The following is a 13,120-nucleotide window of genomic DNA, read 5'->3' on the forward strand; positions in this document are numbered from 1 at the left end:
ACAACAGAAAGATATAGGAAGTTAAAATATGTATGATATATTTCTGAAGGATTATGGGATGATTTTTTTTTACCTGTGTTTCATAATAAACTAATTCTCCAGCCAGATTCAGCAAATTCTTACTTAGACACATAATCTTCCTTAATGACATGAGTCATCTTTTGGGGGTAAGGATTGTAGGATCATGATTAAAGGTCCATGCCCTTTTCCTTCAGACAAAGGGATTAACTAGTGTAAAATGTGTACTGGTTCCAAAAGGACTCCCAACTGTCAGATAATGAGTTTTTCTAGAATTCTAGGAAAGAATTGCTGGAATCGGAACTTGAATGACTGGCTGGTTTTTCACCAAGCCAGAATAATAGGATTTGATTTATCATGGAGTTAAGAAGATAAATGTACCATTAGGAAGGTTTAGGAAGGTGTTCTGAGATCTCTTGTTCTTTGCAAATTTGAGATATCTGCTTTCCTTAGCTGGTAAAATTGTGTCAAGGAGAATACTAGATGTTATAAAGCAGAACGAACACTCAGATGCCCTGTTTCATAGGAGTGGATCTGGGGTCATACTAATGTAAACCATGTGAATCTCCACAAAAGATAGAAATAAGTTTTCTTGTCTTTAAGAAGGATAACACTTTTCTTGGGTAGAAGAGCTGTTACCCACCCACTGTAGTGTTAATGCAAAAAAAAAAAAAAGACCTAAATGGGCTGATTAATTAGCTAACTGGGTAAACTCCAATAAGCCTCAGCACAGCTGAAAAATTTTGTATGAAAGTGGGAGGTTGCTCTTGGGCTAAAGGCTGAGCATGGAGACTGGGTTTTTCTTATAGCATAATCTAGGGCCTGGTAGAACAGTGTAAACGGTGAAAGGGTGGACAGAGGACTTAGAAATGAATGAGTACTCTCTCTTCTGTTTGCATCCATGTATGTGTGCATCTGCACTAGTCTCTGCGGCATGGTGACCTTTCAGTCTGCATGGTGAGCTGCCTACCAAAAAGTAATGCAAATACTTAATTAGTTTACGCTCAACTGAACTGACTCAAACAAACAGACAAAACTGCTTAAAAATATGTCTACCTGGCCTTCATTCTGCTACAGTTTTCAGCTTTGTTGGGGGTACAAAGAGAACAGTAAAATTTCACTCATTTGATTTATAAAGGGGTGTATGTCAATATTATTTTTAATACCTACACCCTAAAATAATGCAAGGCTCTGTAATATTGTACCAGTCCAATCCATTGTACCTATTCCTGTGTTTTTAATGGTATTTAACAGTTACTGAAAACCCATCCTCATCAGCCCTGAAAGCTGTAGTAATACAAGTGATGTCTCACATTAACTGGAATCTCCTTCTCAGCTGTGCTTTTTCCTCAAGGAGCCATGCTGTTTCCCAGATTTGAAGAAATTTGTTGAAAGACACGGGTTTATGGATTTTTGTTTTCTAAAATTGCAGGGTACTCCAGGACCAATTGGAGTTCCAGGACCAGCAGGACCAAAAGGGGAAAGGGTAAGTTTGCTTTAAAACCAAACCTTTCACAGCCCCTCCAACACCCAATGTCTTCAAAGCTACTACAACTTCTCTGGTGAGGGGCTTTTTGTATTTTGTGAATGTGAGCCTTTGAGTTGGTCCTTCTTTTATTTTTAATAATTTGTATTTTAGATGCCTGGACACAATATATCTTTTACATTATTTCTAGCACTGTTGGTTCACCCGTCTGTCAATAATGTCAACCTGTCAATATTGTCTACAAATAGAAGATTCTCTTCTTTTGTCTCTTTTTAAGGGAAGTAAAGGAGACCCTGGAAATGCAGGACCAATGGGACCAGCTGGGCTTCCTGTAAGTAAGGGATCTTTGGTTGTTTTGCCATCTACAAAGCCTTAATGTTATGGCATCACTTCCAGCAGAAGAATACTCTGTGGCAACAAAAGAAAATGTTCTTTTACTGCCATAGTAGCATCTATATCAAGTTGAGGCAACAGTCAAAGGGAAACCCCAATTCAAACTTTCAATTCAGTAGACTTGTCTCTGTGTCCCAGTACCCTCTTAATGATGTTATAACTTTCCAAAGAATTTAAAACAATTGGAATAATAGGTAAAGACAAAATATATAACATTACATATATCTTGAAACTACTGACCTAAAGCCAAAACTATGCCTAAATTATTTATCTGTTATATTATAGTGCTGGTATTGAACACCTCCCATTCTAAGTATTTGGTGTTCCATTTGAACACAATTCAGAGGACTTGAGGATTCATCTTGGAACCACAGTCACACAAATGGCCTCTCAGCCACATTACTTACATAAGGTTTTTACTCATAAAAATACGGGATTGATGGACTAGAACCTTCACTTTAATGAGTCACAAGACTGCTTCATTTTTAAAATATAAATGAAAAAAATTTGTTGGTTGGCTAATTTTTAATTTGTGCCCTTTTGAATCATATGGTTCCTTGGTTCCTGTGCTAAGGATAATTTTGACTCAGTAAACAAAGGGATCTATTTAGCTGACACTGATTTAAAACAGTGTCATTTTTTTCTTGATACTTTTTAGGGTTTACCAGGCTCACCCGGCGACAAAGGAAACCGGGTAAGTCCTGAACCACAAGTCATTGCATTTGGTTACTAATGTCTTCACATAGTGGTGGAATGATTAACTTTTGAACTACCTAGGGAAAACTGGAAAAATCCTACCTGGTAAACCTGTTGCTTACAGATTGGTCTTTTACAGTGTGATTTCTCCAGTTTATGCAATATATTATAGCCAAAGATATTATTTGAACTTTAAAGTATACAGTTGGGATTTTCTAAAGTACTGATTGGCTTACCCTTTCTCACTGAAGTGGGAATTTTATCATTGACTTCAACAGGCACAGATTTAGGCCAGCACTGAGGGGTTTTGAAAATCATACCTTATATAGTAAGATGGGCAGGGGGGCAAACTAAGAACTCCTCCTCAGATTAGTGAAGATGGTACAACTCTTAGCACATCGCTTTTAAATTACTCTGGATGGTGAAAAAGAATATCAGCTACTATACTGCAGCACAATGTCTTTCAAGGGTTTCTTAGATTTAGAATTTTTTAGGTGAATATGGAAATATGGAGATCAAATAAATATGAATATATTAGAGAACCCAGTTGTAAAGTCTTGGGCTCCTTATTCAGGCTTTTAGATGAATTAGGGTAATAACAGTGAGATAAGGCACCAAGTTATGTAAATTTATGTACATGATAAAGGAAAGAACTATGCCACGCTGTATTTTTAATGTATAAAAACATTTCTAAACCCTACTTTAATCTATTATATTATTAGTGTCATGGGAATTCACGCAAATGCTTTCTATTTTATATATTATTTGAATCCTTTGATAACAGTAGTAAAGAGATTTACAGCTGAGTATAGTTTGTGCACACCCATATTTTTTATAAGATGCTGATACCTTATGGACATTAATCTGAAATAGACTAAAGTAGTGATGGTGTATGTGCAAAAGTAATAGCTTTATGGATGTATTTTCGGATAACACCTAGTGAGTGCTCATTCTCCCTCTTTATCATCTGGAGTGCTCTTCTGATCTGGAATTGGATAAATTAAGAGTTCTGAAAAGTACTAGCCAGTCAGCATGTTAAACGAGGAAAGAGAGTCCAAATTTCTTTCACTTCATGGCAACTCCAGGGTGTTGCCACAGTTTTAATCATTCCACTTCTGATTTTGCTTTTTAACTCGCTGTTTATTTTATTAAGATTGTATTATGTTTCTAAATAAGAAATAACTTTAACAGAATCCTTGGACTTTTTCAGTTGGTTTTAAATATGGATAATTTATTTTAAAGGAGGGCTTTTGTTGGTTATAGTAGGAACCAATTTAGGCATATGAGACTTGATTGTTCCCTCCCCATAAAAGTAAATAACGAGTAGGAAGAAGTGCTTCTTATCACAGACTGCAAACATGGAGTTTCATTGGCCCCTGGAAAGAATGATTGGACTGAAATGCAACAAATGCTTTGAAAGAAAAACACTTAGGAAACTTGTTTGGGAATGTGCAATACCACAGCTTTTCAGGTCTGACCTTTAAATGTATCTTTTACCACTAACTAGCATTTTAGATAAAGGCTTCTCCTTATCCCACAATCCTGTTCACAGATGATTAAAAGGCCTCTCCATACAGAAACGCTTCGAAATTAAAGTAAATGTTACAATTTTGAAAGCATCCATTATAAAACTGTGTTGTTCAACTGGAACCACTGCAGAGATCTTAAAGGTTCTGAAATATGGGGGCTTCTATGATATCTAATTTGGAATCAAGCCAACGCATGGTAATCTCTCTTTAATGACACTGCTTGGTCTCTATAATTATGGTCTAGTGTATGATCTTGGAGCAGGGATGAGCATCATCTACAGCACTGGTTCTCAGCCTTATTATACTCATGCACCCCTACATAATCTTTGTGAACTGACAGGCACCATTTCATAACTAATTTATTACAGAGCTTACCTCTGTGCAGAATGGCCAGGCAGTGAGGGTTGAGGAATAGCCAGCCAGGGATGAGTCTGAGCCTGTGCTTATCTCCTCACACCTGGTTATCGTCTTATACTTTGTCACCCTTCAAAGGATTTGGGGGCATCTGGTTGAGAATCACTGACCTTCAGCATGCCTTTTTCCATCATACCTGCGTATCAGAGAGATGCTGTAGAAATTACATGATGTGGGGTTTCCTAAGTCATTTTAATCTTGGCAAAAGTGGTGAAGGATATCTGGAAGGATAACTGATAACCAAACTATTAGGGATCTGCTGAAAGACGTAAGAATGATAGCAAGAAAAAAGTTTTTTAAATACAAAATCCTTTTGATCCACGGAGAGAGACTTGCTACAACAGGACATTGGGAAGACAGCAGTGTAATTAAGTAACTACAAGCACCTGCCTCATGTGCAATAGCTTCTTTTTCAGCTAGATTATGTGTTAATTTTCAGTGCTCCTTTAAAAAAAATCTAATACCAGTAACATAAATGCCAGTAAGATAAAGGTATATCCACCGTACCTAATGCATTGAGAGTAGGTTCTGAAAAATCCACTCCACTTTCCAATCATTGTAATTTGGCAAAATTAGTTCTCAGACTGTCTTCAAAATCTTCCCAATTGCAGAAGGCAGAACAATGTCTTTTTTATGCTCTGGAGTTTTTCTTCTGAGCAGAGCCATTTCTTCACTATAGGAGCTGTAATAATAGCCTCAAGAGACAATTCAGGCCTGAAAATGCTGTGCTCTGGAACAGCTGAAAAGCAGATCCTGGAACAGGACTGCCTTTCAGGCAAACCAACTGAAAAAGTGTAAAGCTTTAAAGCCTCATGCGTTTTTTTTAATATCTGTATTTTTTTCTTCTCCTGTGTATGTGTGTCCATGTGTGTTCCTTGCTTTGACAGGTCCTCCTTTGTCCCCTTTATCCCTTCCTCTTTTTTTGCCTTTTTCCTGGGTCCTTCCTCTTCCCACCATTGCAACCTGTACCATATTTTCTCCTGGATTATCCTCTCTGTTCCAGTGCTTGAACCCGGGTGATTTCTCCTCATTACCTCTCCTCTCCCATCCATTTCTCTTGCCAGTTTTGACTTTATTTTACTCATCATCCCACTTTTAAAAAAAAAAAATATATATATACATCTGCTGCCTGGTGTTATTTGTACCTTCTAACCCTGACCATTGAAATCCTAAATAAAATTCCCTCTTCAGCAAGTCTACCTCTGTTTTATGCACAACACTTTTGAGAAGTTCTTTTTTTATTCAGCCACTCATTTTTAAACATATTACAAAAGTATTTTGCATATGTGTTTTCTAACAATTAGATAACCCTAGCCTGTCTTTGATTTGAACTCAACATTTGCAATGACTCAAGTGAGAATGAAGGTGAAATTTTCCCCTGAGAGGGCTAGCATGAGAATATTTAAGTCCCCTTTACGATCCATTTATACACAGGCCTTGGGTTGGCCATCTGCATAGGCCTGAATTCATTGTCTGGGCTCAAGCCTCCTCTTGCTTAAGCCAGTATAAACAAAGGAAAATGACAGTCAATCCAACAGTGGTATAAAGTCAGTGTAAATCCAAAGAGAAGACCGCACCCCCCCCCTGCCCCCAAATCCCTGCCCCATGAACGAATTAAAGCTGTAGTAAATACAGACACAATTTTGCTGGTTTAAACAAAGAAAAGTTATTTTATAGTTAAAAATACAGCATTTTAACATGGCTATGCAACATCCAGGCACTTAAAAATAATGTAAGGGAATGCACTTGAAGTTAATTGTTTAAAATTATATTGTTATGAACCAGAACTACTCTGAGGTGAGGGGGGCAAAGGGAGGTAGAAAAAAACCAAAGTCTACGATTAGCATACGAGATCCAAACTTGGAAATGGCTGAAAGTCTGTTGTTTGCTGTGTGATTAGAGCCCAAGAAGGTCATAGACAAGATGCACTTGGGCTCCAGAGGAAGAGTAAGGACTGTTCAGTGTGTGAGCAGCCAGGCTGTGGAGTTGTGAGAGCTCACCCCCATCCTTGCCCACCTGCAGCAGCTTCTCAGTGTAAAACTCACTATAAATTCACTGGGGTTATAATTCTTTTAATGAAAAAAATGGGGTCACAATCCTAGTAGCCTGTCAGGTTGGGAAGTCAATAACTATTAAAGTGCTTATATCTCTAAAAAAAAAAATGGCAACAATCCCATAGAATGGTTTCCTGTAAAAGCATCCTATCTGAAGGTATCTCATCTTTTACAGTATTTTTCTAATTGTTTATCTTTTTTTTTCTTTTACTGTCACTGACACTCATTTGAGATGGATGATCCTAAAGCTTTTGTGTATTTTTTTCTTGGACTAAACCATTATTTACAGGGGGAGAGGGGCAAGAAAGGCTCTAGAGGGTCTAAAGGGGATAAGGGAGACCAAGGAGCGCCTGGATTAGATGCACCCTGTCCATTGGTATGTGCTGTTTTATCAAATGTATTGTTTTAAGATTTGTCAATGGGAAAGAAAGAAGGAAAACTTAAATTAAACAATGACTACTCTGGTATCACAAAAGTCACATTGCTCAGATAAGGTCCTGTCCTATTTCCACTGTAGTCTACGGCAAAGCTGTTTTCTTCAGTGATATATAGGGACAACTCTGTAAGCAAGTGGGCTGTTGAGTAACGTTGCCTGTTCCTTTCTTTTCAGAAGCTCAGAAAGGAGAGCAAAGGGCTTTCATTGTGAAAGTAGAGCCCTGGAACTCCTGTTGTGATCCCAGTTACAGATTCCGTTTTGGAAATATTTAACATAATCATCCTTAAGCAGTAATGAAATCTAAAATGCCTTCTTTTTTCCCCTCTGGGTAGTGACCAGCTGGTGTGATCAAAATCTAAGTCTCCACTTGATAACAACACAGGACACCCAGGTTAAGATACCCAGTGGGAACACAAATTGATATGAAATACAAAATGATCAGGATGACTACTTCATTCAACATGACATCCTCTCATTTCATCAGGAGCCTCCTGTTACATTTAAAAAGAGCGAGAATGCCTCAACTTCTTCTTAATGAAAAAACTCTTCTAAAATCCTTTTGAATAGCCACAATGTTATATGATAACAAGTTCACAAAGATATAGCCTGGCTGTTTCAGGAAGCTCTAGGAGTGTCAAGTGTAATTATTGGTCTTTTCAGTTCTTTCCTCAGTTAAACTATTTGTTATAGTTGAAATCACTTGTGTACCACAGTGCTAAATACAGATTATGTACCGAGAAAGATCTGTAATAGAAATTAATCTGTATCAAAGCGAGGCTGGGAAGTGAAAATGATTTCTGAATAGAGAGATCGTCTTCCCAGTCCTCCCTTATTTAACAAAATCAGAGGCAGCTTCTGACTTTTAAAATATATTGATCCAAAGAGACAACTGTTACTTTTGATTGCCTAGATATTGTGTTTTATGTCTCTGACTGTCTCTGCACTGGGTATACAGCTTGAGTGCCCTCCCTGTGTAGAACTGGGCCTCTCCTCCCACAGCAGGGAGGTAGCTGGCATTGACTGAAATAATTATAGTGGTTGATTTCATGAACAGGGACACCGAGGTTTTAAAGGCGAGAAGGGTGAGCCGGGGTTACCTGGGCTGGACGGGCTGGATGCCCCTTGCCCATTGGTATGGTGTTACCTTCCCTTTCCTGCATGTTTCTGTTTGCTGCTTTTTTAAATGCTATTTCCTGATTCCTTCAATACTGGCATGGACTGTCAATAGATCCCTTTTTACCAATTTCTCTCCTATCTCCACTCCCGCTTGCTTCAGAACGTGATCCGTAACCCTTTTGCAGTGAGTCAGGGTTGCTACAACCATCTCTTTGTGGTATGGGTGGAAACAAAGCAGCAGTATGGCTGTCTTTCCCCATAACAAAGCTTGAAATTTCATTCATAATTGCTTCATCTCAACCTTTCAGTTTTCCTTCAGGGTTTCTCCTGGACTGATACTTCAAAGTGTGACTCTCAAGTACTTCAGCTTTCAATCTGATAAATTGATATGCTTAAATTCTGCACTAACTCAACTTTCAAGTATTTATATTTAGCCAGCAAAGTCTGACATCCTCCTACATTGCTTAGGTGCCTTCCATATTTTAAAGCAAATCATAAGGATACATATATAACACAAATCAACCTATGAGAAATATCTCAATACAATATTTCAATCCATCAAATTGTCAAAAATGATTTTCTAATTGTACTGTCCTAGAAACAATACAGCATTCTACCCTTTTGGCACAACTTAATATAAGTCCTTTTCTAATTGCCAGCCCCTTTCACCCATTAACCCTATTAATGTCTGGAAAAAAAAAGGGGATTTTGCAGTGTGCCAAGAGTTAAATTCAGACTCAGATGGAAAACTCTTTGAACTGAAGGACCTTCATGCAGAACCGTCACTCAACAGTTTCCTCTGTTCTGTGTTAAGGGAATGCAAGTTCAAACTCTGCTGTTGACCTCTGTTGTGGCTGTATACTCAACATATGTTTTCCTTAATCTCAGAAAAGGTTACCCTTGTCTTAATCTGCACAACAAAATGCTAAAATAACTACCTTAGTAGTTTTATTCACCTTCCTAAATACTCTGTTAACCAAAATATGACAAAGTTATTCAGGAGTTTATTACCACAGCTAATCTATGTCATAAATCCAGGTTTACCTAAGAATGATGGCACCAAGTCTTGCCAGACATGTGCAGCCCTTTGCACAAAAGGTGTAACCACAAGTAGTTCATTTGAACCTCCCTGTTTCAGAAACAATCCAATTAGAAAACTGTAGGCACAGGCAGAAGTAACAGTTTTCACTCTATCTGCCCTCTGACAGCACTCTACAGTCATAACCAAACAGAAGTGCTTGGCTGAAAAGCACCTTAAAAGGGCCCAATCCCACAAAAATCTGAATTCTCATTTCATGAAGGTTCAGCAAAATGGAGTGGCTTCAGTAACTTGTGTCTGTGCTGACCTCCCAGCCCTGGTGCTATCTTCAGAATGGGATGGGGGAAAAAAGAGTGGAGGGAGTTCGGTATGGGTTTTTTTTCAGCTGGTACTGGAGGGTGAGGCAGGTGGACTGGAGCTCTGCCGACATAGGGGGCTCCAATCCATCCACCCCACCCATCAGTGCCGACTGGGGAACCCCCAGAACAAGTTCCCTCTGCTCCTTTTCCCTATACCCATTCTGAAAACAGCACTGGGGTTTGGAATGGGGACAGGCATTGCTAGGGGAGAGTGGCTGCAGGCTCACAGCCTCTCTAAACAGCAGCTGGATTCCCCAACCCCTGGGACCCAACAGTAAACTTCCTGCAAAGCACCATGAGTTCCAGTGGGGAGCTGCTCTTCTGTCTGTGCCTCATGTAAAAAAGAAAAAAAGCCCCAAACTCAGATCTTGCATCTGGGTAAATATATGCAGTAAAATGTTTGTAAAATATTTACAATTTTATCTTTGAAACCAGTTAACACTACTGATACTCTTGGTATTCCTTGTATCTTGCACTTCCATTTGCTCTTCAGAATAAATAATTGAATGCTGATAACTATTTACAAAGCCAAAATTGCGAACATTTTAATAGCAACAACTGTTCTGAATACTGATTAATCAAACAGTTGCTGACCATATTCTCACATGTGCCATCCTAGCTGGCCGGAGAGGTTAGAAATGGAACTGTTGAATACATTTCACCTCCTACTAGCATAAGTCAGCTTTCTATGGCCCATTCCTAAATGGTATGAAATGTCCATGAATAAAGAATATCCTCCATGTTTTGAGGGTGTTGTAGCCATGTTGGTCTAAAGATATAACCAGACAAGGTTCTTTGGATAAATGTGATATCTTTTATTAGACCAACTAAATAGTTGGACAAATTGTTCTTTGCAAGCTTTCGGGTACAAGCACCCTCCTTCAGGCAGAGGCAGAGTTTGCAGTTGTTTTGTGCTCTCCTTGGAGAGCATACTGGCATTCTTGCACACTGGCTTCTGTCCCATCCAGGAGAGCACAAAACAACTGTAAACTCTCCCTCTGCCTGAAGAAGGGTGTTTGTACCCGAAAGCTTGCAAAGAACAATTTCTCCAACTATTTAGTTGGTCTAATAAAAGATATCACATTTATCCAAAGAACTTTGTCTGCCAGGAATAAAGACTGTACCACTGCCTTTGGAAAATTATCTGACTACTTTCTTTGGCATTACTCCTCTCAAGTCAAAATTACTCGCAGAGGCAGCATCATAATGCATGTCTTTTCATGATTGTTTTGTTTTGGGAAACTCACTAGAATATTTAATTAATTAAAACTCACATTATATATAATAATCAGGCACCTGCATAAATTTGGGATACTGAGCATGGTTTTTGACCTAAACTTGTTAATACCTTACTTCAGCCTGGCATTGTACTGACATATCTCACTGTTCTTCAGAATCTGCACAACTATTTATGGAGGCCAAAACTAAAGCTTTTTAAGTCTGAAAATTTTTAATCTAAAAATTCACTAACAACTATGTTCCACAAGTTCCTTCCTTTGCAAACTAGCCTGCAACAAACACTTCCATGTGACTACATTCTTCCTTTGATCCCTAAACTGTAACTTCCCAGCTTCCTGTTCCCTCATACACCTAACTTTCCTTTTCCTCCTTCAGTGGACTACAAAATTAATTTCCACCGCCACCAGTGTACCAATGGCAACATCACTACTTCCCCATTAGTGGATTCATGACTTTTTTCCACAGACCCATATTGTGTGGGAAAGTGTTGTTAAGAAACCACATTAAGAAAAATGGATTTAGAATGTAATATGTTTCTACCATTCGTGATGATATTTGGTCCATCAAAGTCCCTTGAAACTGTATTTCATTTAACTAGTTTATCTTTCAATATAACATTGCATTTTCTTATGGGGGGGGAGGGTTGTGGGGGAGAGTCCTTTATTTTCTTTGTTTTAAAATGAGATATTAAACTTTGCAGATATCTCAAGCAGTAATTCAGGAGCTGAAAACATATTAATTTGATTAAAGAAAATGCATTCAATTCATCCTTTGTCTAATTTCCCTGACTAAATAGAGTTACATCAGGGCATTTGGCCTAATAGCTTGATCTGTGAGAGAAACATTAGGCTACCTCTATAAGGATTTGATTGAGTTTTCTAACTACCAATGTCTTCACTCATTAGGTTAGGCTTTTCACATGTTCATTATTTCATTCCCAGTAGCTTCTCCTCATTAACCTCAATTTCCTAATTCTCAAGGTTAGATAATGCTGATGTGAGTAGAATTAATGTTGCACAAAAATTCATCTTCCAGTTATCCAGGCAAGGAGCACCCTGTCTGTTTCCTTTTAATAGTCAAACACTCAAAAGATGAAAAAAAATAAAATAAAATATAAAAATAAACTCATCTAGAGATGCCTGACCCTGCAACCTTTTGGTACAGGATCTCCTTAATTTCAAAAGGAAATTGGCATAATCCTGCCGGTCCTATTAAGACAAAATGCCTATTGTGTCAAGTATTCAGATTGCCACAAAGAGCCAAAAAGGTGAATTAAAGTTGGAGAGTCCTTGAGCATAGGGGAAATTGTCAGATGGATGAGAACTGCTCCCGTGCTTTCTGGTCCTTCTTGATATAAGGATATTTCAGAGGCAGGAAGGAAAGCAGCTGGCACACATTCCATTGCAGTATCCAATCCCAAAATAATGGCCTCTTGGATGCAGCAAGTTAACAGAGTATAGAGCAGCTCTAAGGCACCTCTGTGTTATGTCAGGGACTAATTTGGCCATGGGCTGTACTAAGGATTGGAAAGGTAACATACCATTTTGCTCAAGGGAGTGCTGTAAGCTTCACCTGGTAATAAGCATTTAAAATAACTCAGCTTTTAGTTAAACTGGGCAATGCAGCAGCCAGTTTCTAAAAAGTAATAGTAGATGAATGAGAGTCTTATGTTAGAAACCAAAAAATATCAGCCACATATTAAAGTTAACACAAAAAACAACCTTTTCCATTTACATTAAATCTGTTGCAAAAATATTAAATAGTGAAGTCCATATGGTGATAGTAACAATTCTTTAAAGCAGAATGAAACCTGTTCTGTTTCCTGTGTTCCCATTTCAATGCCACTTGTCAGAAATGGAGTACCTGAACAAACTGGGCACATAGTAATTTCTATACTATGTTCTCAACATAGCCATCTGGATTCTGGGCTTCACCCACACAGCTAAGGGACTAGCCAACAGTATCAAGCTAAACTCATTATATTCCTCTTTACTGAAAGCACTGCAGTATTGAAAAGGCCTCATTCCCACTGCTTTCCTTCACACAGACCACAGAGAGCACAACTACAAAAAGAACTAAAGGGCAAGGACTACCTGCATCAATCCTGTGACTCTTATTAAGAGAATAATTCTAACAATTTTACTTGATAATGTATGCCCACAGATAAATTGGCAGATCTCATTAGGAATGGTGAATGGCCGGCTGCTGCCATCCTAATGACTGTATCTGATTGCTTCATCTGTGTGCTGTGGCTTTGCCACATTCCCCCTATTAGCACCCCTGCTCAAAGTAAAAGTCATAAACAATGTGACAAAGTGCCTGCTGACATTTCAGCAGATTT

The 13,120-nt window shown here is 38.4% G+C and overlaps 1 protein-coding gene across 1 annotated transcript in view; it reads left to right on the forward strand.

Annotated features, from left to right (window-relative positions):
* The window catches only part of COL13A1 (collagen type XIII alpha 1 chain), a 119,720-nt gene that overhangs the window by 99,477 nt on the left and 7,123 nt on the right, over positions 1-13,120 (forward strand). Inside the window, exons 37-40 of the mRNA XM_090058244.1 lie at positions 1,451-1,504; positions 1,782-1,835; positions 2,556-2,591; positions 6,880-6,966. Coding sequence (XP_089914370.1) covers positions 1,451-1,504; positions 1,782-1,835; positions 2,556-2,591; positions 6,880-6,966 — 231 coding nt within the window. The remainder of the gene's footprint in view (positions 1-1,450; positions 1,505-1,781; positions 1,836-2,555; positions 2,592-6,879; positions 6,967-13,120) is intronic.

This window comes from Crocodylus siamensis, chromosome 7, assembly GCF_052110815.1.
Source record: "Crocodylus siamensis isolate JL-2025a chromosome 7, ASM5211081v1, whole genome shotgun sequence".
NCBI lineage: Eukaryota > Metazoa > Chordata > Crocodylia > Crocodylidae > Crocodylus > Crocodylus siamensis.